This window comes from Elephas maximus, chromosome 3 (assembly GCF_024166365.1).
Source record: "Elephas maximus indicus isolate mEleMax1 chromosome 3, mEleMax1 primary haplotype, whole genome shotgun sequence".
NCBI classification, from domain to species: Eukaryota; Metazoa; Chordata; class Mammalia; order Proboscidea; family Elephantidae; genus Elephas; species Elephas maximus.
Window position 1 is genome coordinate 50,064,604 of NC_064821.1, and position 24,151 is coordinate 50,088,754.

Below are 24,151 nucleotides of genomic sequence, written 5' to 3' on the forward strand. Positions count from 1 at the left end.
TGGAATACATGTTGCCTCAACCTGGAATACATGTTGCCTCGTGGTCCAGAGCTCTGGAGCCAGATGGCCTGTGTTTGAATCTAGGCTCTGGCATTGGGCAGGCTCCTTTCTCTCTTTGTCTCAGGTGCTCCATCTGTAAAATGAAGATAATAATAGTGAGGATTAAACTGCTGGTTACACATGCCTGGTACATGGTAAGCCTTCAGTAAGTGTTAGCTATTATTATTATTACTCCCCCACTTTGCCTAGTTAATTCCTACTTAACCTTTACCCAAAGGAGCCCTGGTAGCATAGTATTTAAATGCTCAGCTGCTAACTGAAAGGCCGGTGATTCAAACCCACCAGCTGTTCTGTGGGAGAAAGTTGTGGCATTCAGCTCCCATAATTACAGCCTTGGAAACCCTATGGGGCCGTTCCACTCTGTCTTGTAAGGTCACTGTGAGTCGGAATCAACTCAGTGGCAATAGGTTTGGTCTTTGGATCTTTTAGCCCAGCCTTCTCTGTCTTCCCAGACCAGAGTTTACTTGCTCAGAAATCCCCTATTTTGTATGTTTTCTTTAATACAGCCCTCTTCATGTGCCTTAGTGTGCCTTTCATAATTTCAAAGTATGTATTTATTTGGTGTGATTATGTATCTGTCTCCTCCATTGGCTATAAAAACTTTAGAAGGGTAGAAATAACTCTTGCTTTCCATCTCATCCCCAGCGCAGTATATATAGTACATAGTTTGTGCTCGATAAATGAAAGTGCTGTTTAACTTTTCCTTTCTTAAAATAGAATTTTAGGATCTACCTTTCCTTTGAGAAAGTTTAAGTTAGCATGGAAGTTAGCATTATATCAGACTTGGGAGATTGGAGAGCTGAGTCCATTGGGTAAAAGTGCACAGGAACTACTGGAAGGCAGGGCAGAAAGATCAGGAAAATGAACTTGGGGCCAGATGGATGCAGTGGCAGTGAAATATTTTTATTGAAGATCTTTGAGTGGATGCACCATCTTGGATGTAGTTATGAGATTCAACAATGACTCAGCCAATGCTTATTGAGACCCTGCTCTGTGTTGGACATTGAGCTAGGCTTTGAGCACCTCATCCTCCTAAATGAATGTATATCTCAGAGAAACAACTTGGAAAGTTGAGTACCGAGAACATCAGCATTTTTTTATGTCTTTTGATGTACCTTTTGGTACCTTTTGGGTGTGTGTATTGTGGGTGAGGTCAAGAATCTGTTTCACACCTACACAAGAATTCTCATGCAAGGCAAGCTTGTTTTTATCTAGAACACCGAAGAAAATTTTGGAGCAACAAATTCTAATGGTAAGATAGCTCTATCTGCCATGAGATTCCATATTTTCTGTGAAACGTAAGCTTAAGAGACAATTCTAAAGATCTAGAGAAGAAGAGGGATTTTCAATACTTATTCCACTTTCCTGCCTCCACTTTTTATATCCTTACCCTGCCTGGTGGTCTACCAGCACGTAGTCTTCTATATACAGTATTTAAAATCAGGTCATCTTTCCTCCTGCCTCTTGTTTACCTGTTATAGCTCTTTCCTAAAAGTTACATCTTTACTCTAGACTGGAATTTAGAGTCTCTGTCCCTCTAGAAGGAAACACTGGTGGCGTAGCGGTTAAGCGCTACAGCTGCTAACCAAAGGTTCGGCAGTTCGAATCTCCCAGGCGCTCCTTGGAAACTCTATGGGGCAGTTCTACTCTGCCCTATAGAGTCGCTATGAGTCGGAATCGACTTGATGGCACTGGGTTTGGTTTTTGGTTTTGGTCCCTCTAGAAATTAGTGTTTCTTGCCAGACGCTGAATAAGTTGGCTGCTCAGGAGAAAAGACTCAAGAAGCAAAGTCGTGTCCAGGAAGCTACATTCCAATTCACAAATAAGAGTTGCCTGCTTCTGAAGCCAGCACTGCGGGTGTGTTATAGGTTAAGTTGTGCCCCCCCTCCCCAAAATGTGTCAATTTGGTTAGGCTAAGATTCCCAGTATTATGTGGTTGTCCTCGTTTTGTGATTTTCCTGTGTGTTATAAATCATAATCTCCGCCTGTGGTTAAAGAGGATTAGTGTGGGACATAACACCCTTGCTCAGGTCACATCCCTGATCCAACGTAAAGGGAGTTTCCCTGGAGTGTGGCTTGTACCACCTTTTATCTTACAAGAGATAAAAGGAAAGGGAAGCAAGCAGAGAGTTGGGGACCTCATACTACCAAGAAAGCAGTGTTGGAAGCAGAACATGTCTTTTGGACCTGGGGTTTCTGTGCAGAGAAGCTCCTGGTCCAGGGGAAGATTTATGACAAGGACCTTCCTCCAGAGCTGACAGAGAGAAAGCCTTCCCCTGGAGCTCACACCTTAAATTTGGACTTCTAGCCTACTAGACTGTGAGAAAATAAATTTTTCTTTGTTAAAGTCATCCACTTGTGGTATTTATGTTACAGCAGTACTAGATGACTAAGACACAGGGTAATATAGGAAGAGAGGGGTCATGGTTTGTATCCTCAAACAAGTGACAATCTGTGAGGAAAGCTAACACTAACATAGTCATTTATTCTTCAGGTATTTATTGGGTATCCGGTGTGTGCCCAGGCACTGTTCTGAGAGCTGGGGGCATAGCAGTGAGTGCAGCAGAAGTTACTGGTGTCGTGGAGCCTACATTCTAGTGACCCATGTGATAAACCAGGGAGTCAGAAGTGCTGTGAAGGAAAATAAATCAGGGTAAGAAGATGGAGAGTAACAGTGGGTGCAGGTTTTAAACAGGATGGTCAGGAAAGGGCCTTCTGAAAAGATGATGATTGAACAGAACCAGAATTAAGTTTGGGAATGGGCTGTTCAGTTTTCCAGGAGAAGAGCATTCCTGGTACTGTAGCAACTTTAAAGGCCCTGAAATGAGAGTGTGTATTTAATAAGAAGGCCAGTAGGGCTGTGGTGGAGAGAGGGTGAGTCTTTGGGGATGAAGTCAGAGAGGGAGCGAGGGATGGGACAGATTATAAAACCTCATGGGATTTTGTTCAGCATGTAATGGGAAGCCATTGGAAGATTTTCAAAAGAGGCATGACATGGACATGATATGGCTTACATTTCAAAAGGATCACTGCCTGTGGTGCAGAGAGTAGACTCTTCAGGGGCCAAGTTGGGGGAGGGGGAGAAGCAGGGAGACCAGTTCAGACGTATTGCAGTAATCTCGGTAAGAGAGATGGTAGCTTGAACTAGGGTGGTAATGAACGCTTAAAATAGAGTGATGTTCTGACCTCAGTACTCAAAAAAAATGCCCGAGTCCATTTCTTATAGAAAAAGTGGCGATTTGTCATAGACAAAACTAGCACGCTGATGACATGTGACCCTGGTGTTTTATGTTGGTGAAAATATGGCTTATGTATTGAATATATTTATTAATTACTTTAATTCCACTCAGCCTGTGTGCATGCTGCCTGAGAAACAAATCAAAAGTCATACATACTGTGTTTTAACTCAGTTGACCGTGACATAAAAACCATTGTGTTAAATATTTATTGCCCAATTTTTCAGTAATACAATTCTTTCTATATTCTTTCTGTGAAAGCTGATAAAATCTGACATTTTATGTATATATTGTACATGCATGCCTTGTTTTGGTTTTCTTTTCATGCTGCTTAAAATCGTATAGGATTTAATAAAATTAAAATTGTATATGATGTGTGTGGAAGACGTTCATCTGAGTGCCTATTTGGTGTAGGGCAGCACAGAGGATCCATGAGACATGGTCCATGTACATAAGTCATTCATAGTATTGTAGGGGCACTAGAGGTTTGATAGCACAGCATTGTAACACTTTCACTCTTGCCAAGAAATAAAATTTAGATTTAACTTTAGCTTACGTTAGCAATTAGTGACCTTTTCTTGCTTTGGCTTAAAGACTATGGAATACCTATTTTTAAAAATTTAACATCTGTGTAGTAGCTTACTATTTTATGCTGTGAACTAGGTATTACCTTAGTTTTAGAGAAGCCACCAAACCAAAAACCCAAACCCGTTGCTGGCGAGTCGATTCCGACTCAGAGCGACCCTATAGGACATAGAACTGCCCCGTAGGGCCTCCAAGGCTGTGATGTTTATGGAAGCAGACAGCCACATCTTTCTCCCATGAAGTAGCGAGTGGGTTGGAACAGCCAACTTTTCAGTTAGCAGCCTAGTGCTTAACCACTGTATCACCAGTGCTCCAGAGAGGCCACAAAAGCTCAGGAATACCCAAAGTCACAGAAGAAATCTAAATATAGTATTTCTTAATTGTTCTTCATATGTTTTGAATATTAAAAGGTGTAGGTGCTGATGCAGGTCCTTTGATTCTGAATCCTATACCCTTTCTCTTACATGTTCTGGGCTTCTCCCCCTCTTTTTTTTTTTTTAATAGTTTGACGCATCCTGTTTCCTAGTTGGGTGAAAGGATATGAGTTAGATTTCAACCATTAATTCAGAAAGAAAAATCTTTTGGCGCATTTGAAAACACTATATTTATTGTCCATAGATGAATAGTGGAGTTCATGGGCTTTAGAGGGTTCTGATGAGCGCAAATGGTGTCATTAATATTTTATCTTTATAAAAATCTTTTTATTTGCAGAGTTCAAGCAGTTTAAAGTTTTTGATTATGAAATATTTCATATCTTCTAGATACTCCATATATATGTAAATATAAAGAATAAAATTAAACAAGCTACCCTATAACTACTACCTAAAAATATAATGAATTTTGCATTGTTCTGAGTTGTCTTTTATCTACACACACACACAACACACATACACACGCACGTATACACGCATGTACACACACACGCACACATACACGCACACACACCTCTCATTTGGAAATTGAAATCTTTTTAATATTGTGCATAAATTTAATCTTGTTTGGCTAAACTAATATATAAATAGCTTTTTAAAATTGTATTTTTATTTACTTTTTATATTAAAAAGGTTTTTGTTGTTGACTAGAGGCAGTTATTTAAAAAAGAACTTGGTTTTTAAGCTGGAAGTTAGGAAAGCTTAGTAGTTTCATAAGCTTGAAAGATCTGGAAGAGGGGAGTATTGAGGAAGAGGAAGAGGGTTCCATGTGAATCAAAGAAGTTACTAGTGTAGTTTTTACTTCTTTTTCTTTCCTAGGGAAGAGAGAACAAAGGGATAGGATCTGAGAACTGGCCCTTTCTTAAGTTCTTAGCAGAATTGGTACCACCAGTCAGTATCTAAAAGGGTGAATGAAAACTGGTTTAAAGGATTTATGACAGCACATTTTCTAGCAGTTGGAAGTGTTCATTTTAACCATGTTTTTGAGTGGTGAAGACTACTTTTAGAGGTTACACCCTGCATCTCATCATTGTTCTTATTGTTGATCAGCTAAAACCTAGAACCTGGCTCACACAGTATGACTTTAATTTCCATTTTCTTGGTAGAGGTTGTGTGTGTGTGTTTTATGTGGTCTTTCATCTTTTAGCAACTATAATCTTCATAGTTCCCAGTTTTAAATGGTAAAGAGAGTTTTAAACAGTGTTGGTGGTATAATCGCAGGGGAGTGATAATACATATCAAATCAAACCAAACCCATTGCCATCAAGAAGCAGCTGGTGGATTTCAACTGCCAGCCTTTTTGTTAGTGACCAAACGCTTAATCACTGCGCCACCAGGGCTCCTGATAGTACGTATACATATAAAAAGCCTCACTTGTTTGCTTTGGGAATTACTGCATGTAGGGAATAAGCATTTAAACGATGGGTGTCTTGACTAAGAGTCAGGGCTCTGGGGCCAAACTCTCCAAATTCATATCCTGGCTCTGCCACTAGCTCTATAGCCTTGGGTAAGTTATTTAATTTCTCTGTGATGGTTTCTTTTATCTGTAAGAGGGGGATAATAAAACATCTGCCTTATTACGTAGTTGGGAGTATTAAATAAGTTAGTACACAGAAAGCGCCTATAGCTCTAAGTTAGTGCTTCCTCCATGTTGGCTGTTATTTAAATCTTGTGTGTAGTGTCTTTGGTTAGAAGCACATTTTGTTGCTTAGATTACCATTTGTGTTTGGAAAGATGTTCTTTCAAGAACATGTCTCTGTGTCACATGATTATGTGCAATGTGAGCCTTATTAATACTCTGTCAGCATTTGAGGTTGGAACATCAGTGTGTGGCCATACCCAGCTATCCAGCAAGAGAACTAAGCACAATAGCAACTGTTGCTGTTTGTGTCCTGAGCAGCAGCTGTCACAGACAGATTTATTTTTTAATCTTGATCTCACTGATAGCCTGGGATGTGGCCCTGCCTTAGAGAAGTAGATTGGTTGCGATGTCCAGTCTTTGAGATTTCATGACCACATGTTATAAAGGGTGCTGTTCCATGTGAAGTATAAAGAGCTCGAGTTTTGTATGTATGGGAAGAGAAGAGAAGTTAAGCCTCAGCATTCTAAGTCAGTCCTTGAAGTGTAGTGTGACTGGGTTACTTACGTGAGAAATCACTTTTAATGTGGGCACTGAGAGTTCATGCTTTTTAGGCAAAACTTAATTTTCCTGTTTATAATACTCTACAGATGAATTAGTAGTCTGTGATCCCATATATATTCACACACACACGCACACATATATATATAATAATTCTGTAATAGTTATTATCAGCTGTGGATTTCAGAAATAGGACTATCTTTCCAGTGCCTGCTTCATTCATTACAAAATGCTTTTCTGAAGTAGATAAAATCTTTGAAAAGAGTCCGTTTCACAACTTTTAAGCCTTGAACTAAAACTATCCCATGAATGCATCTTTAAAAACTAAACAACAATTTGGCTCATTTAATAAAAAATGTTCGCCCTGAGCAGTTGCACTCTTTTAAAGAATTATCTATATGAGATTAAACGGACAACAGTAACTCTGAAACACAGAACTTTAAGGGGCAAAGAATCTAACAGCAGTGAAACAGTGTGGGTAGATATATAGGAAGAATGGTGACACAATGTGAAGCATGTAACCATTGTCAATGAACTGTACAGGTAAAAAATTGTTGAATGGGTGTATATTTTGTTGTATATATTTTCACTAAAAGAGTTTGTTTTAAAGAGTGGAGTAATTCAGTAATTTTCTAGTTTTTTATTTCTGATGTGCTGAAATTATTTCGAAGCCTTATAAGGGACCTTGAAACGGTAACCTGCCCCATCTCCAAATTTTGACCACCTACTTAAAAAAAAAATTATTATTTTTTATTTACCTAGGGAGGATGAAACATTCAGTTGCAAAATATTTATGGAGCACCTACTATGCACCAGGCTCTGTTCTGAGTCCTGGTGATGCCCAGTAAATGTTGTTGGTCTGATTTTTTTCTAAGCTCCAAATAAAGATCATTTCTTAAGAATGTGATTACTTTTGTTTTTCGTTTGCCCTTTATCAGATTCAATATATGAATTTACTGATTGGGATGTTTTGAACATATAACATCCAGGTTGAAGTAAAGAATATGTACCTGAATGACATAAAATTAAACATTTTATCCTCTAGGTATTATTAACCCAAAGAACCCGAAGGAAGCTCCAAAGTCCTTCAGCTTTGACTACTCCTATTGGTCTCATACCTCGGTAAGTATACTCATGGTGCAGCCTCCCGTCAGCAGTCTCCAGTGTCAGACCTCCTGCCTCCTCTTTGCTTTTTGTCTGTTCTGTTACCAGAGCAGATCCGATTCTTGTTTTGTAAATGTGGTCTGTTGTGGTTCATTTTTTAATAACGGTGAATGCTTTCTGAAGTATTTTCCTTAATAGAGTATTTTGGTTGCTGGAAAGTTACATATACATAAACATACATATGTACATATATGTAAAACTGATTCAACATAGAAATTATTGTACTGGTGAATGTTTTGGTATGTATATTTTTACCAAAATTTTTTTAAAACTGACTTAGTTTATACTGAATTTATACTGGACCTAATTTAGTCTGTGACTTAGATATCCCTTCAGGATTTATTTATCAATATTTCAGGATTCTTGTTATGAACATTATTATACTTATAAAAAAATAGATCTTAAAAAAATAAATAAATAAAAGATCTTAGGAATTGCCAAATTAAAGATTGCTTAGTATATATTGTTAATTGTAAGTTAAATTTTGAGGGAATAGAGAGTACAAGTATAGAGAATATGGCTGGCAAGATTGGGGTGACCGTAGTGAAATGATTTGTTCATTTAAATGGTGGTAGAATGGCACGGTTTTCAAAGATTTTGAAAGGCCCTGCAGGTTCTCGAGGAAGACAAAAGTTAACAAAAGTTGGGAGAATGGAGAGTAAGGCCCTTCATGATTCCTTTACTCAACATAGAACCCCAAATCTTACTGGCTTCCAGAGATTGTTCTAAACTAGAGTTTAGTTGCACTCTCCCTAATGAGACAGCACACTCCTTCTCTCCACTCTATTTTCGTGTCCATTCGGCCAGCCTCTGTCGCCCTCTGCCCTCTCATCTCTTCTCCAGACAGGAGCTGCCCACATAGTCTTATGTGTCTACTTGATCCAAAAAGCTCACTCCTCACCAGTATCATTTTCTATCCCATAGTCCAGTCCAATCCCTGTCTGAAGAGTTGGCTTTGGGAATGGTTCCTGTCTTGGGCTAACAAAAGGTCTGGGGACCATGACCTCCTGGGTCCTTCGAGTCTCAGTCAGACTATTAAGTCTGGTCTTTTTATGAGAATTTGAGGTCTGCATCCCACTGCTCTCCTGCTCTCTCAGGGGTTCTCGGTTGTGTTCCCTGTCAGGGCAGTCATCAGTTGTACCTGAGCACCATCTAGTTCTTCTGGTCTCAGGCTGATGCAGTCTCTGGTTTATGTGGCCCTTTCTGTCTCTTGGGCTCATAATTACCTTGTGTCTTTGGTGTTCTTCATTCTCCTTTGATCTAGGTGGATTGAGACCAATTGATGCATCTTAGATGGCCGCTTGCTAGCGTTTAAGACCCCAGATGCCACTCTCCAAAGTGGGATGCAGAGTATTTTCTTAATAGATTTTATTATGCTAGTTGACATAGATGGGAGAGGAGATGTTTTAAACTAGCAACAAAACCTAATTGCCAAGGGAAGGGCCTGTGTAAGGGATTGGAAACATCCCTTACTGAGAACTGAGTTTACTGAGAAGTAGTCACACTACCTGGAGCAAGTTCAAAGAGGTATTGTTACATGTAGACTTGACTTTTGATCTTTTTAAGTAGAAAGACTCTTGACTTTCCACTTAAGAAGATCTTCTTGGAGCTCCCAAGAAGAGTGAATGGAAGAGTGATACTTTTAAAGTTATAGAAAATAAAGTGTAATCTTGCCAGATAATTTCATGTGGATATTTTTATGTATGTATGGCTGCCGTGGATGGCTTTAACAGTGCTTGTGCGTGTGTGTGTGCGTGCACGTGAGAGAGAGAATTTGTGTTTAATGAGAAAAATAAACTATGTAGAAGGGATTTAAAAATTTTCTAGTATGTTTTAAGTGAAATACTCTAGTTCCAAATGCTGTTGGTTTATTATGTAGGCTACCAGCTAAGTACAGGGAAGGATTTGAATTAAAACGTGATTTACTTGTCCCTTTAACCTTACAGCCCGAAGATCCCTGTTTTGCATCTCAAAACCGTGTGTACAATGACATTGGGAAGGAAATGCTCTTGCACGCCTTTGAGGGATACAACGTCTGTATTTTTGCCTATGGACAGACTGGTGCTGGGAAATCTTATACAATGATGGGTAAACAAGAAGAAAGCCAAGCTGGCATCATTCCACAGGTAAAAAAGACAAAACAGCAGAAAAACTCTTCTGTTCATCATTACTCTTAATCTTAAATTACTTTAACAGTTATTTTATATAGCAAACGTTTATTCAGGGACTATTAGTATGCAAGACACAAAGCTGAATAATGTCTCCCTTTCTCTCAGAGGAGCTTAGAGTCTAGTGGGAGAGAAGGACATGTGTACAGCTGTCTGTAAAGGCAGGAAAATTAACGCTTTGTAAAGATGGTGCGGTATACCCAGTGTCACATTATTTTATTTTTTTTAAAGTGTTACCAGCTTCTGAGTCTATGAAACATGTCTGTGATAGTCACTAAATAGTAAAAGTTTAATCTCCTGAAACATTTATAAAAAAGTTAACTTATTAAAGAGAGTTAAACATTTGAGACATGTAATATGCATATGTCTTTCAGTGATACTTTTCTGTTATCTTATTAGCTTAATATTAACTTTTACTAACTTAATACTATGACTTTAAACTTTATACAGCCTGAGAGTTCTTTTTTTTAAGAGCAGTTGGTGTTATTTCTTCTGTTCTTGTATTCTTTCTGAATGAAGAAGAGTTCTGACATGAGTATTTAGGAGGAACTTCTTTTGTTAAAAACAGGAATATAGTTTACTCATATTAACTATATTTACAGTGAATGTTAAAGTGTTTTCTTTTTACATAGGCATAATGCCACTATCTCTGTATTCTGAGAATAAAATGCATAAGGGGACAATACCAGCTTTTTCTAATGGGCTATTGGATTATAATCTTAAATTCAGCTATATAATTTAAATGCTTAGTTATTAATAAACACTAGGAAATTTTCAGAAAAACATTTGCATAAACTTTTGTTGTTGTTAGGTGCCATTGAGTTGGTTCTGACTCAGAGCGACCCTATGTACAACAGCACCAAATACTGCCTGATCCTGCACCATCCCCACAATCATTGTTATGCTTGAGCTCATTCTTAACAGCCACTGTGTCAGTCCATCTCATTAAGGGTCTCCCACTTTTTCATTGTCCCTCTACTTTACAAACCATGATGTCCTCCTTCAGGGACTGATCCCTCTTGATAACATGTCCAAAGTGTGTGAGACAGCGTCTCGCCATCCTTGCTTCCAAGGAGCATTCTGGTTGTACTTCTTCCCGGGTAGGTTTGTTTGTTCTCCAGCACCACAATTCAAAGGCATTAATTCTTCTTCAGTCTTCCTTATTCATCATTCAGCTTTCACATGCATAAGAGGCGATTGAAAACACCATGGCTTGGGTCAGGTGCACCTGAGTCCTCAAGGTGACATCTTTCTTTTCAACCATTTAAAGAGGTCTTTTGCAGCAGATTTGCCCAATGCAACGCATCTTTTGACTTCCTGACTGCTGCTTCCATGGGTGCTGATTGTGGATCCAAGTAAAATGAAATCCTTGACAACTTCAATCTTTTCCTCATCTATCGTAATGTTGCTTATTGGTCCAGTTGTGAGGGTTTTTGTTTTCTTTATGTTGAAGTATAAGCCATACTGATGGCTGTGGTCTTTGATCTTCATCAGTAAGTGCTTCAAGTCCTCTTTACCTTCAGCAAGCAAGGTTGTATCATCTGTATAACGCAGGTTGTTAACGAATCTCCCTCCAATCCAGATGCCCCGTTCTTCATCTAGTCCAGCATCTCGGATTATTTGCTCAGCATACAGACTACATAGGTATGGTGAAAGGATACAGCCCTGACGCACACCTTTCCGGAGTTTAAACCACACAGTATCCCCTTGTTCTGTTTGAACGACTGTCTCTTGATCTATTTACAGGTTCCTCAGGAGCACAACTAAGTGTTCTGGAATTTCCATTCTTTGCAATGTTATCCATAATTTGTTACGATCCACACAGTCGAATGCCTTTGCATAGTCAGTAAAACACAGGTAAACGTCTTTCTGGTATTCTCTGCTTTCAGCCAGGATCCACCTGACATCAGCAGTGATATCCCTGGTTCCACATCCTCTTCTGAATCCTACTTGAATTTCTGGAGGTTCCCTGTCAATATACTGCTGCAGCCACTTTTAAATGATCTTTAGCAAAATTTTACTTGTGTGTGATACTAGTGATATTGTTCGATAATTTCCACATTCAGTGGGATCACCTTTCTTGGAAATAGGCATAAATATCGATCTCTTCCAGTTGATTGGCCAGGTAGCTGTCTTCCAGATTTTTTGGCATAGGTGAGTGAGTACTTCCAGCACTGCATCTGTTTGTTGAAACATCTCAGTTGATATTCCGTCAATTCCTGGAGCCTTGTTTTTCGCCTGTGCCTTCAGTACAGCTTGGACTTCTTCAGTACCATTGGTTCCTGTTCATATGGTACCTCCTGAAGTGATAGAATGTTGTCAACCAGCTCTTTTTGGTACTGTGTATTCCTTCCATCTTCTTTTGATGCTTCCTGAGTTGTTTAGTATTTTTCCCCATAGAATCCTTCAGTATTGCAACTCAAGGCTTGAATTTTTTCTTTAGTTCTTTCAGCTTGAGAAATGCTGAGCGTGTTCTTCCCTTTTGATTTTCTATCTCCAGTTCTTTGCATATGTCATTTTAATACTTTGTCTTCTCGAGCTGCTCTTTGAAATCTTCTGTTCAGTTCCTTTACTTCATCATTTCTTCCATTTGCTTTAGCTACTTGATATTCAAGAGCAAGTTTCAGAGTCTCTTCTGACATCCATTTTGGTCTTTTCTTTCTTTCCTGTCTTTTTCGTGACCTCTTGCTTTCTTCGTGTATGATGTCCTTGATATCATTCCACAGCTCGTCTGATCTTCGGTCATTAGTGTTCAGCGCATCAAATCTATTCTTGAGATGGTCTCTAAATTCAGGTGGGATATACTCAAGGTCGTACTTTGGCTCTCGTGGACTTGCTGCTCTGATTTTAATTTTCTTCAGTTTCAGCTTGAACTTGCGTATGAGCAAGTGATGATCTGTTCTGCAGTTGGACCCTGGCCTTGCTCTGACTGATGATATTGCACATACTAGTATACATTTTTTCCTGTAATTGAATTGTTCAAGACATTTTGGCAATTGTCCTTTGTATATAGTAATAAGAGCTATAATACTATTCAGAGAAAACATTATATAGCACTCACTATGTGCCAAGCACAGGTTTAAGTGCTTTGCAAATATTAGTTCATCTAATCCCCTAAGAGGTAGGTGCTATGTTTACCCCTGTTTTACAGATGAAGAAACTGAGGCACAGGTTATGTCACTTACCCAAGTAGGCGCAGAGCCAGAATCCAAACGTAGATAAGGTCATTCTGGAGTCTTTACTCTCTGCTACTATGCAGCAGTTCGTCAGCAATAAAACAATTAATTTTAGCAGATTATACTAAGTTACCTTATTTGTTTTATCCTGTTACCACACTTAGTCTCTCCTTCCTTTCCCCTTAATTTTGTTTTGTTATTGGAGTTCTTGAGGATTACATATACATCTCTTTTCAAGTAGAACTTTGTAGTACTTTATTTTAGTGCAAGAGCATGGTTTCTCAAAAAGATGATTATTATTCAGAAAATTTATTTGTAACAAATTTTAAATTCTATTTAGACTTCTAGAGAATCATGAACATGTAGTTCATTTTCAAAATGTATATTGATTGCCTTAATCCTATAGGTGTAGCAAATGAAAACTCAGGAGATTTTTATTTAAATATTACATACTTTAAATAAGTTCAGGGGATAGGGAGCATGCCATGTCATAATTTTTCTGATCTAGAACAATTAATGTTTTGTGTTAGAAATGTCACTGTGTAGTGGTGTAGCGTCTCATATAGAGGCTGGAATCTAAAGATAGTGGTAAAAGCAGTATTTTATAGAGTCAAAATTATTCTTGAAAAATTCCTTCCATTCTTCTGCCCAAATTTATAATGTATATAGTAACTGACAGTGTATAATAATAGATCTTATATAGCATGATAAATATATGTTTGTGTGCAAAGCATGGTTTAATAGTAGTTTTACTGTACAATTATAATACTGATAGCCGAGTCACAGTTACCCTAGTATAGTATGAAAGATTGAATCCACATACATTTTTTAGTATGAATGATTGAATCCACATACATTTAAATGTGCCAATGTCATAACTCTCCTATTAAGAGACATCATTCCCCCTCTTTCCTCAAATGTGGCTTTCCTTCTCTGAGGAAACAATATTGAGAAGTACTGTTGCTGAGGGAGAATAAAGATTAGATGAGAGGAATGTATTCACAGTTTTCCTTTTATTTTGTTTGAAGCATACCTTGGTGTTGATGCTATTAATATTTTGAGACGGGGGCTCTTGCTAAGTTACTTAGCACTCACGGGTAACTTAGTACTTCTCTGATTTGTGATATTCACGCCTCTCTCATTCTGCTTCTGTAGTTATGTGAAGAACTATTTGAGAAAATCAATGACAACTGTAATGAAGAAATGTCTTACTCTGTCGAGGTGAGTACAACTCAGGGTTGAAATCAGAGGTTTTTGCACTCCATTCCCTTAAGCATTACTTGTAAATGGTGTCAGATTCGACTGCTACAGATCACTTAACCATTCCCCCAATTTTGTGCATTTAGGCTATTTCTAAGTTATGGTTTTAATGAATCATATTGCAATTAAATCCTTGTTCATAAGTCTTTGCCTTTATTTTCGGTTATTTCCTTTGCCTATATCCTGGTTGTCAAACAATACGTTTGGATTGCCAAGTCGCCTTTTAGAAAGAAAGGCTGTACTGATTTTCAGTCCCACCAGGAGGGTGTAAGCACCCATTGTACTCTTGCCAACATGTAGTATTATCATTTTTTAATCTTTACCAATTTGAAAATTTCTCACTCTTAAATTTTCATTTCTTGGATTATTAGTGTGATTGAACATCTTTTAAATTACACGTATGCATTTTCATGTTTTCAGTGCTCAATGTTTTTATTCGTTTGTCTGAACTCTTTCCCTTTAATATTGTTAATAATTTTTCTGACAGGCCTAGGTTCTTAAAAATTTATGTAATCAATCCCTTCTCCCCCCTTATAATTGCTTAGAAACTTGAGAAGTTATTTTCCATCCAGTGTGTTTACCTTGTCTTTTTCAATAAGATGTCTATAGAATTGCTTATATATGTTAGTTTGTTTCATAAACATTTTATCTTTTTGTGTGTGTGTTTTATGAAGCTGTCATCTCAGCCCCCCCTTCTTGTATTCAATTGCATAGTAACTAAAATTATTAGTAACTGAAATTCTGTCAGCACAAGCCTCTTCTGAGAAATTCAGCTGTCTTTTAAGCAAGCTCTAGATTATTTATTTTGGAGTGTATGTATGGTGAATTGTTAATAGAACTTGCACAGTTCCTTAGCTGCTTTGGGGCTTTTTCTTTCCCTATAAAAAATATTACATAAGTTTATAAGTTTTAAAGAATTCTGCCTTGCCGCGTCATGTATCAAGGGGAGAACGTGCTGCTCTAAGGATATTTTGTGTTAAAATGAATTCTCTAAATAGCTTGTCTTATCCTGTCACCGTTTTTTAAAAATCCCATGAGTTCTTATGGGTAGTAAAAGAAGATGCCGTTTTCTTTCATGTTAGACTTCACAGGCTTGTTTGAATTTCAGCGCAGATCCCTTGTGGGGCCTCCCTCACCTCCTTTTCTCCCCTTATTTACTCTGCTCCAGCCACAGTGGCTTTCTTTCTCAAATACACCACGAACATCCCTGCCTCAGGCTTTTGCAATTACTGTTTCCTCTGCCTGAAACTTTCTTCCCCTGGAGAGCTACTTTACTAAGTTTCTCACCTCTGTCAAGTCCTTGCCCATATTCTCACTCTGTCAGTGAGGCTTACCTTGACCACCTTGTTTAATACTGCAACTTGCCCTCCATCCCAGCGCTCCTGATCTCTCTTGTCTTGTTCTATTTTTCTTTTTTCCATAGCACTCATCACATTGTAATATAATATATGTTTTAATTTTTTTTTATGTTTATCGTTTATTGTCAGGCTCACTTGCTAGAATCATAAGGTCCCTAGGGAAGGGAGCTGTGTCTGTTTTATATGTTGGTGTATGCCAAGTGCCTGGAAGATATCAGTGGTCAGTGAACTGATTTGGCCAAAGAGGAGCTGTAACGATTGGTTCAGAGATAAAAGAAATAGTGATGGCTCTGGTTGGTTAATGGAGCATATCAGCCTTTAGCCTCTTTAGTCTTGCAACTTATGTGAAAAGGGGCACGTTTTCTAAGAAGATACAGTATCTTTCTGGGATTTAGGAATGTAAGTTTAAGTTTAAATGCATAAGAATGATTGAAGTAAAACCTCACCTAGGATGACCTGTTGTTGGAAAGAATATTTAAGAATATTTGTTGTCCTGTTGTTTTACTCTTGTAATGATTCTTTCAGGGTTCACAAAAAAAATTTTTTTTTTTTACTGATTTTAAAGTATAGTATAAAAATATATTTCATCAAATAGATCAGAGACTGAGTGAAAAGGCAAAAAAAAAAAAAATGGAGATAGGATTCCATCTCTGATCCTCTGAAAACGTGTCTATAGAAATTTAAAATTGAAAAATGTAGAAATTACACAGTGTGCTTGAATAGCTCCGTGATACAGAAGGGTATAACTGCTGTGGTCAGTTTACCTCAGTTCACAGCCTTGCTTGCTTAAGGTCTGATTTTATAGCTACACTGCGAACAGAACCACCCTTCAAAGTCAGTCTCTTGAGGGAAGCTCATTTGACTGATGAGATGACACCAGAATGCTGGTTTGTTAACTTTTCACAAGGCACAGACCAGAGCACTCACATTAGTAAATGAGTGTAGTCTCTTCCTGTGGGCAGGCCTATGTAAGAACCCTGTTGGCTGTTGGGTACGCATGGAATTAGAGGGAGGGGAGCTGATTAGGGGAATTAAATGTTTAATTACCTCAGGTTAGAAATGATAGCCTAGTGTATTCATCCTTATGATAGGAATGGTCCTCCTGATAGGAGAAGAATTCCTGAAGTATATTACCTGAGACTTCCTCTCCTCCCCAAGGCTTGGATAGGTCTTGCCAAAATCACCTTCCATGCTGATCAACCCTCATCCCTTCTAGTGGAGACATTGTCCACATTCAGTCACATTGTGGTCATTCTGAAAGTATCAGTCACTGGTTTCTTTTGTCTTTCCTGCTTTGGAATATTGATCTTGTTCTTCAGTTTTAATTCTGATAAAAGCCTTATTTCTAAGCTCTTCGGGAAATCTCACTGTAATCCCCAGGTACTGAAAACAGTGTGCAGTTTTACAAACATACTGATGGTTGATAAGTTGCTATGAAAAATGATATTTTTCTGCCTAAGACAGTAACCACTATGTGTCAGAGATAGCCTGTTTACCTCCTTTTCCTCCCTGAGAAAATCAGAGGATTGGCTCTAGCCTACACAGTGTGGTATCTGTGCTTATATAATAAAAGGAGCTAGGACTAGGACCTTTCTCTTGGTAAAGGTTGCCACTCTCTAATTGTACAAATTTTTAAAAAAGCTTTTAAAAATCTTTTTAATGTATGGGATTTCTTTTTCTAAGTCCTCTAATTCACTTTTTTAATTTCTTCCTAGGTGAGCTACATGGAAATTTACTGTGAGAGAGTACGAGATTTGCTGAATCCAAAAAACAAGGGTAATTTGCGTGTGCGTGAACATCCACTTCTCGGACCGTATGTGGAGGATCTGTCAAAGCTGGCGGTCACTTCCTACACAGACATCGCTGACCTCATGGATGCTGGGAACAAAGCCAGGTGTGGTAGGAAATAGACTAAAGACTAAGGTCCTCGGCACCATTTGAGGCCCTTTGTTCCCTGTTAGGGGTTTGAGACCACATGTATAGCTATGAAGGTTCCTTTAATTATGGGGTCCTCTGATCCTTTGGCTATGCTAGAGGGGTGAAGCCTTCATTATATTAAATATCTTTCTTCTCATCAAAACAGTGCGTTACTGAAACCCATTAGAACTTTGGTTAAGTTTCATTCTTAGGTTCTGATCAATTCACAGTAAGACGTTAGTTGTCATGTCTGTATGTGACTATTGCAGTAATCGATGCTAGAATAAATGAGCAGCTAATAAAGAATCAAAATTAAAGGCTTTGGTGGTTCCTAAAGGGACAGCTTAAGTGTGAAGTGGGATTCAGAGGGGGCGCCTTTGGAATCCAAGAGGAGCTTCACCAGCTCACAGACAAGGCAGTATTAAGAGAAGTAGTGTGACGATCTTGCGATCTGTGAATAAGTTTAAAGCTGTTGCTGCGATCGTCATGCTTATAATGTGGAGCGCACTATCCATTTTAACCTTCATCAAAGAATTCCATTGTCACATGGCCACCTTTATGTTTATTTAGGACAGTGGCAGCTACCAACATGAATGAAACAAGTAGCCGCTCACATGCTGTGTTTACCATTGTTTTCACCCAGAAGAAACAGGACAGTGAGACCAACCTTTCCACCGAGAAGGTAGGAGAATTTCAGTCCTTGGGCTTAAGTTGTAAGGGATGGGAATTTTCAGAAGTCCCTCTTGCTGCCCTCTGCATTTTGTGGAAGGGAGGAAGGTTGCTGTTCTACTTAATGGAGGGTGTTCTATAGCCTCTGCTTATCACTTTTTTTTTTTTTTTTTTTAACCTTAAACCAATTTTGAATAGGAGTTCTGATGTGAAATTACAAGATAGAAAATAGACTTAAGAAAAAACAATCCAAGATCTTGGGTCTCAAAACTACTCTGTGCAAGAGGTTGATGAGCAGTTCTTTAGCAATAACTTCCTGTCCTTCTTCTTGACTGGAGCCTCTTAATTATTACCTTATTAACCTTGTTAAAAAGACAGGAAAGAAAAGATCAAAATGGATGTCAGAAGAGACTCAGAAACTTGCTCTTGAACATCAAGTAGCTAAAGCAAATGGAAGAAATGATAAAGTAAAAGAGCTGAACAAAAGATTTCAAAGGGCAGCTCAACAAGACACAAGTATTATAATGACATGTGCAAAGACATGGAGTTAGACAACCAAAAGGGAAGAACACACTTGGCATTTCTCAAGCTGAAAGAACTGAAGAAAAAATTCAAGCCTCGAGCTGCAATACTGAAGAATTCTATGGGCAAAGTACTGAACGAGACGCAGGAAACATCAAAAAAGGATGGAAGGAATACACAGAGTCATTGTACCAAAAAGAATTGGCAGATGTTCATTCATTTCAGGAGGTGACATATGATGAAAAACTGATGGTACTGAAGGAAGAAGTCCAAGCTGCACAGGAGGCACTGGTGAAAAACAAGTCTCCAGGAATTGATGGAATACCAATTGAGATATTTTAACAAACAGATGCGGTGCTGGAAGTACTCACTTGTGTGTGCCAAGAAATTTGGAAGACAGCCACTTGGCCAACCGACTGGAAGAGATCTATATTTATGCCTATTACAAAGAAAGGTGATCTAACCGAATGGGGAAATTATCAAACAATATCATTAACGTCACAGGCAAGTAAAATTTTGCTGAAGATCATTCAAAAGTGGTTGCAGCAGTACATCCACAGGAAACTACCAGAAATTTAAGCTGAACTCAGAAGAGGACATCGAAGGAGGGATATCATTGCTGATGTCAGGTGGATCCTGGCTGAAAGCAGAGAATACCAGAGAGATGTTTACCTGTGTTTTATTGACTATGCAAAGGCATTCGACTGTGTGGATCATAACAAATTATGGATAACATTGCAAAGAATGGAAATCCGGAACACTTAACTGTGCCCCTGAGGAACCTGTACATAGATCAAGAGGCAGTTGTTTGAACAGAACAAGGGGATACTGTGTGGTTTAAAGTCAGGAAAGGTGTGCGTCAGGGTTGTATCCTTTCACCATACTTAGTCTGTATGCTGAGCAAATAATCCGAGAAGCTGGACTATAAAGAAGAATGCAACATCAGGATTGGAGGAAGACTTCGTTAACAACCTGCAATATGCAGATGATACAACCTTGCTTGCTGAAAGTGAAGAGGACTTGAAGCACTTACTGATGAAGATCAAAGACCACAGCCTTCGGTATGGATTATACCTCAGCATAAAGAAAAGAAAAATCCTCGCAACTGGACCAATAAACAGCATCACAGTAAATGGAGGAAGGATTGAAGTTGTCATGGATTTCATTTTACATGGATCCACAATCAACTCCTTTGGAAGCAGCAGTCAAAAAAATCAGACGATGTATTGCATTGGGCAAATCTATTGCAGAAGACATCTTTAAAGTGTTAAAAAGCAAAGATATCACTTTACGGACTAAGGTGCACCTGACCCAGGCCATGGTATTTTCGGTCTCCTCATATGCATGAGAAAGCTGGACAATAAGTAAGGAAGACCGAAGAAGAACTGATGCCTTTGAATTACGGTTTGGTGAAGAATACTGAATATACCAAGGACTGCCAAAAAAACGAACAGATCTGTCTTGGAAGAAGTACAGCCAGAATGCTCCTTAGAAGTGAGGATGGCAAGACTTTGTCTCACATACTTTGGACATGTTATCAGGAGGGATCAGTCCCTGGAGGACATCATGCTTGGTAAAGTAGAGAGTGAGTGAAAAAGAGGAAGACCCTCAATGAGATGGATTGACACAGTGACTGCAATAGTTGACTCAAGCATAAGAAGGATTGTGAGGATGGTGCAGGGCCAGGCAGTGTTTAGTTCTGTTGTACACAGAGTTGCTATGAGTTAAAATCCACTCAACAGCACCTAACAACAAGCCTTGTTTGCTGTGTGTAACTTACTTTTTTGAGGTATGATAATGTAACCGTGGGATTAAGCAGGCATATGATGTGTTTTATTCCTGGAAAATAAATAAGTGCACAGTATTTCTGGTGCTCTTCAAATTTGCTTCTTGATTTCTCATTTTCTGGTTAAATATTGTTGACTTTGGAATTAGACTACTTGCTTTAAATCCCAGCTCTGCTACTTTTTGGTGATCTTACCTTGGGCAAGTTACTTAACATCTTTGTACTTTCTTTTCCCCACCTGTAACAACCTCAAAACCAGAAAATTAAACCAGTTGCCCTCGAGTCAGCTCTAACTCATGGCGATCCCATGTGTGTCAGAGTAGAACTGTGCTCTATACGGTTTTCAGTGACTGATTTTTTGGAAGTTGATCTCCATGCCTTTTTTCCAAGGCATCTCTGTGTGCACTTGAACTTCCAACTTCTTAAGATTGTTAAAAGGATCAAATATTATTATAAATTAAGTGCATATAATAGTGCTGCCACAGAGTAACCACTCAGTAAATGTCAGTTTTACTGTTATTGTTTATAATAAATTTATGTTGAGTTCTACTCTGCCTACTTTACTAATTAGCATGCAGCTAGACTTTTAAATCTGAAGATAGATTTCTTATACTGGTAGTTACAGAAGACCCTTTGAGTACTTTATGACACTGATGTCACAAAGAACTAGAATCACCTCTTTCTTGATGACTTTTTTGTTTGTCTTTAATTGAAAATTATTTTAAAAATATGTGTTTCACGGGATGTAGAGCAACAGGAGCTCCCATTCACTGTTAGTAGGAATGCAAAATGGTGGAGCCGCTTTGGAAAACAGTCTGACAGTTTCTTACAAAGCTAAACATAGGCTTACCATATAATCCAGCATTTGTCCTGGATAAAAGTGTATGTCTCCATAAATACTTACACATGAACATTTAGAGCTACTTTATTCATAACCGCCCAAACTTGGAAGTACGAAGATATCCTCCAAAAGGTGAATGGATAAACGAACTGTGGTACATCCATACAACGGAGTATTATACAGAGATAAAAAATAAATGAGCCATCAAGCCACGAAAAGACACAGAGAAACCTTAAGTGCATATTGCTAAGTGAAAGAAGCCAGTCTGAAAAAGCTACATACTGTATGATTCCAGATATATGACATTCTGGAAAAGGCAAAACTATAGAGGTGGTAAAAAGATAAGTGGTTACTAGGGGCTCAGGAGGAATGATGAATAGATGGAGCACAGGGCATTTTTAGGGCAGTGAAGCTATTCTGTATGACACTGTAATGGTGGATACATGACATACATTTGTCAAAACCCATAGGACTGTACAACACAGAGCAAACCCTAATGTAAACTATGGACTTGAGTTAAAAATAATGCATCAGTATTTGTTCATAAGGAGCCCTGGCAGCACAGTGGTTAAGCACTCAACTGGTAACAAAAGGTTGATGGTTCAAACCCACCAGCTAGCTGCTCCTAGGGAGAAAGATGTGACAGTGTGCTTCCATAAAGATTACAGCCTTGGAAACCCTATGGGACAGTTCTGCTCTGTCTTATAGGGTCAGTATAAGTTGAAGTCAACTCCAGGGCGACAGGTGTTGGTTCATCAGTTGTAACAAATGTACCATACGAATCCGGGATGTTAATGATAGGACCGTGTGCAGGGGGAGAAGGGTATACGGGAACTGTCTGCACTTTCTGCCCAGTTTTTCTGTAAAATCTAAAAACTGCTCTAAAAAACAAAGTTATTAAAATTGGGGAAAAATATACTCCTTATTAGGTGGTCAGATAACTTGGCACTGCTTAGTTAGAGGTTACAATATGAATGCTGTTTAGTAGTCAGCATTCTTTGTGTGAGGGCCATCAAGGAACAGTCTTTGTGAGAGCATTTTTGCTTCTCTCCCATAATGTTAAACCTGGAAAATTAAAGATGTTAATCCTGTAGCCCTAGTTTCCTTGATAACCCATTATGGATAATTTTGTTGATATTTTTCTAAAGTTTTATTTTTTAATAACTTTATTGAGATATTATTGAAATACAATAATCTACACATACTAGAAGTGCAAAATTCGGTCAGTTTGACATCTGTATGCACCAGTATCACAATCAAGATAATGAGTATTTCCAGAACCCTGAAAAATTGCCTCATGCCAGTTTGCAATCTACCTATCCGTCCTCCCACCCCAACCCCCAGGCTGTGACTGATCTGCTTTTTGTCATTATAGATTATTTTACATGTCCTAGAATTTTATATAAATGGAATCATATAGTATCCAGTATTAACCTGGCATCTTTCACTCAGCATAATGATTTCGAGATTCATATGTGGTGGTGTGTGTATCAATAGTTCCTTCCTTTTATGAAATACTTGCTGACTAGTATTCCGTTGTATAGATATACCACAGTTTATCAGTTCACCTTTTGATGGACACTTGAATTGTTTCCAGTTTTTGATTATTGGAAATGAAGCTTCATTGAAAATTTGTATACAAGTCTTTATGTGGATAAATGTTTTCGTTTCTCTTGGTGTAAACCTTGGAGTAGGATGGTTAGTCATATGGTAGGTGTATGTTATGTTTACCTTCTTAAGAACTGCCAGACTAGTTATCCAGAGTGGTTGTGTACCATTTTACAATCCTACCAGCAGTCTTTGGGAGTTCAGTTACTTGAAGCTTAAGTTTTAATCTATCATTTAATGGGTTGATGAGTTTTATATATTTTTATAACATACTGTAAGGAGCCTTGGTGGTGCAAACATTTAAGCACTTGGCCGCTAACCTAAAGGTTGGCAGTTCAAACCTACCCAGCAGCTCCACAGGAGAAAGACCTGTTGATCTGCTTCCAAAAAGATTACAGCCAAGAAAACCCTATGAGGCAGTTCTGTTCTGTCACATGGGATCGTTATAGGTAGAAGGATGACTCAACAGCGTGCTGCAACAACATAATGTACTGTAGTAAAGTACATCATGTTTATCCTAAAATTAGTTTGGCTTCTAACCAAAAAGTCAGCAGCTTGAATCCACCAACCACTCCTTGGAAGCCCTTTGGGACAGTTCTGTCTGTCCTGTAGGTTCACTGTGAGGCAGAATTGACTCAATGGCAGTGGGTTTGGTTTGATTTTTGAACCAAGATATTGGTGTGTACTTTGTGCATACTCTTTAAACTGACGAGAGTATATCTTGCTTTTGTCTTCCTATGCCATATTGGGAGCCCTGGTGGTGCAGTGATTAAGCATTCGGTTGATAACCAAAAGGTTGGTAGTTGAGATCCACCAGCCGCTCCCTGGAAACCCTGTAGAGCAGTTCTTCTCTGTCCTGTAGGGCTGCTGTGATTTGGAATTGACTCGACGGCAATGGGTTTATGCCATATTTAAAAGCTCTAACTTTTTTTAGTCCTCTCAATAGCTTAATCTTTTAATTTCCTGCCTTTTCTACTTCTACCTTGCTTATTTTCTAATTGTCCCAATTGTTACTGTTCCTTACCAGGTCAGTAAAGTCAGCTTGGTGGATCTAGCGGGAAGTGAACGGGCTGATTCAACTGGTGCGAAAGGGACTCGATTAAAGGTATTAATTTTACCAAGTAAATGGCCTAGTCAATAAATGTTCTGTAACAGGGGTCAGCAAACTACAGCCTGTGGGCCAAGTCTAGCCTCCCACCTGTTTTTGTAAATAAAATGTTACTGGGACAC

The 24,151-nt window shown here is 38.5% G+C and overlaps 1 protein-coding gene across 5 annotated transcripts in view; it reads left to right on the forward strand.

Moving 5' to 3' along the window:
• The window catches only part of KIF1B (kinesin family member 1B), a 171,010-nt gene that overhangs the window by 35,779 nt on the left and 111,080 nt on the right, over positions 1–24,151 (forward strand). For all 5 annotated transcript variants that reach the window (XM_049877882.1, XM_049877884.1, XM_049877885.1 and 2 more), the window contains exons 3-8: positions 7,498–7,574; positions 9,563–9,742; positions 14,116–14,181; positions 17,294–17,472; positions 18,066–18,177; positions 23,949–24,026. In XM_049877882.1, coding sequence (XP_049733839.1) covers positions 7,498–7,574; positions 9,563–9,742; positions 14,116–14,181; positions 17,294–17,472; positions 18,066–18,177; positions 23,949–24,026 — 692 coding nt within the window. The remainder of the gene's footprint in view (positions 1–7,497; positions 7,575–9,562; positions 9,743–14,115; positions 14,182–17,293; positions 17,473–18,065; positions 18,178–23,948; positions 24,027–24,151) is intronic.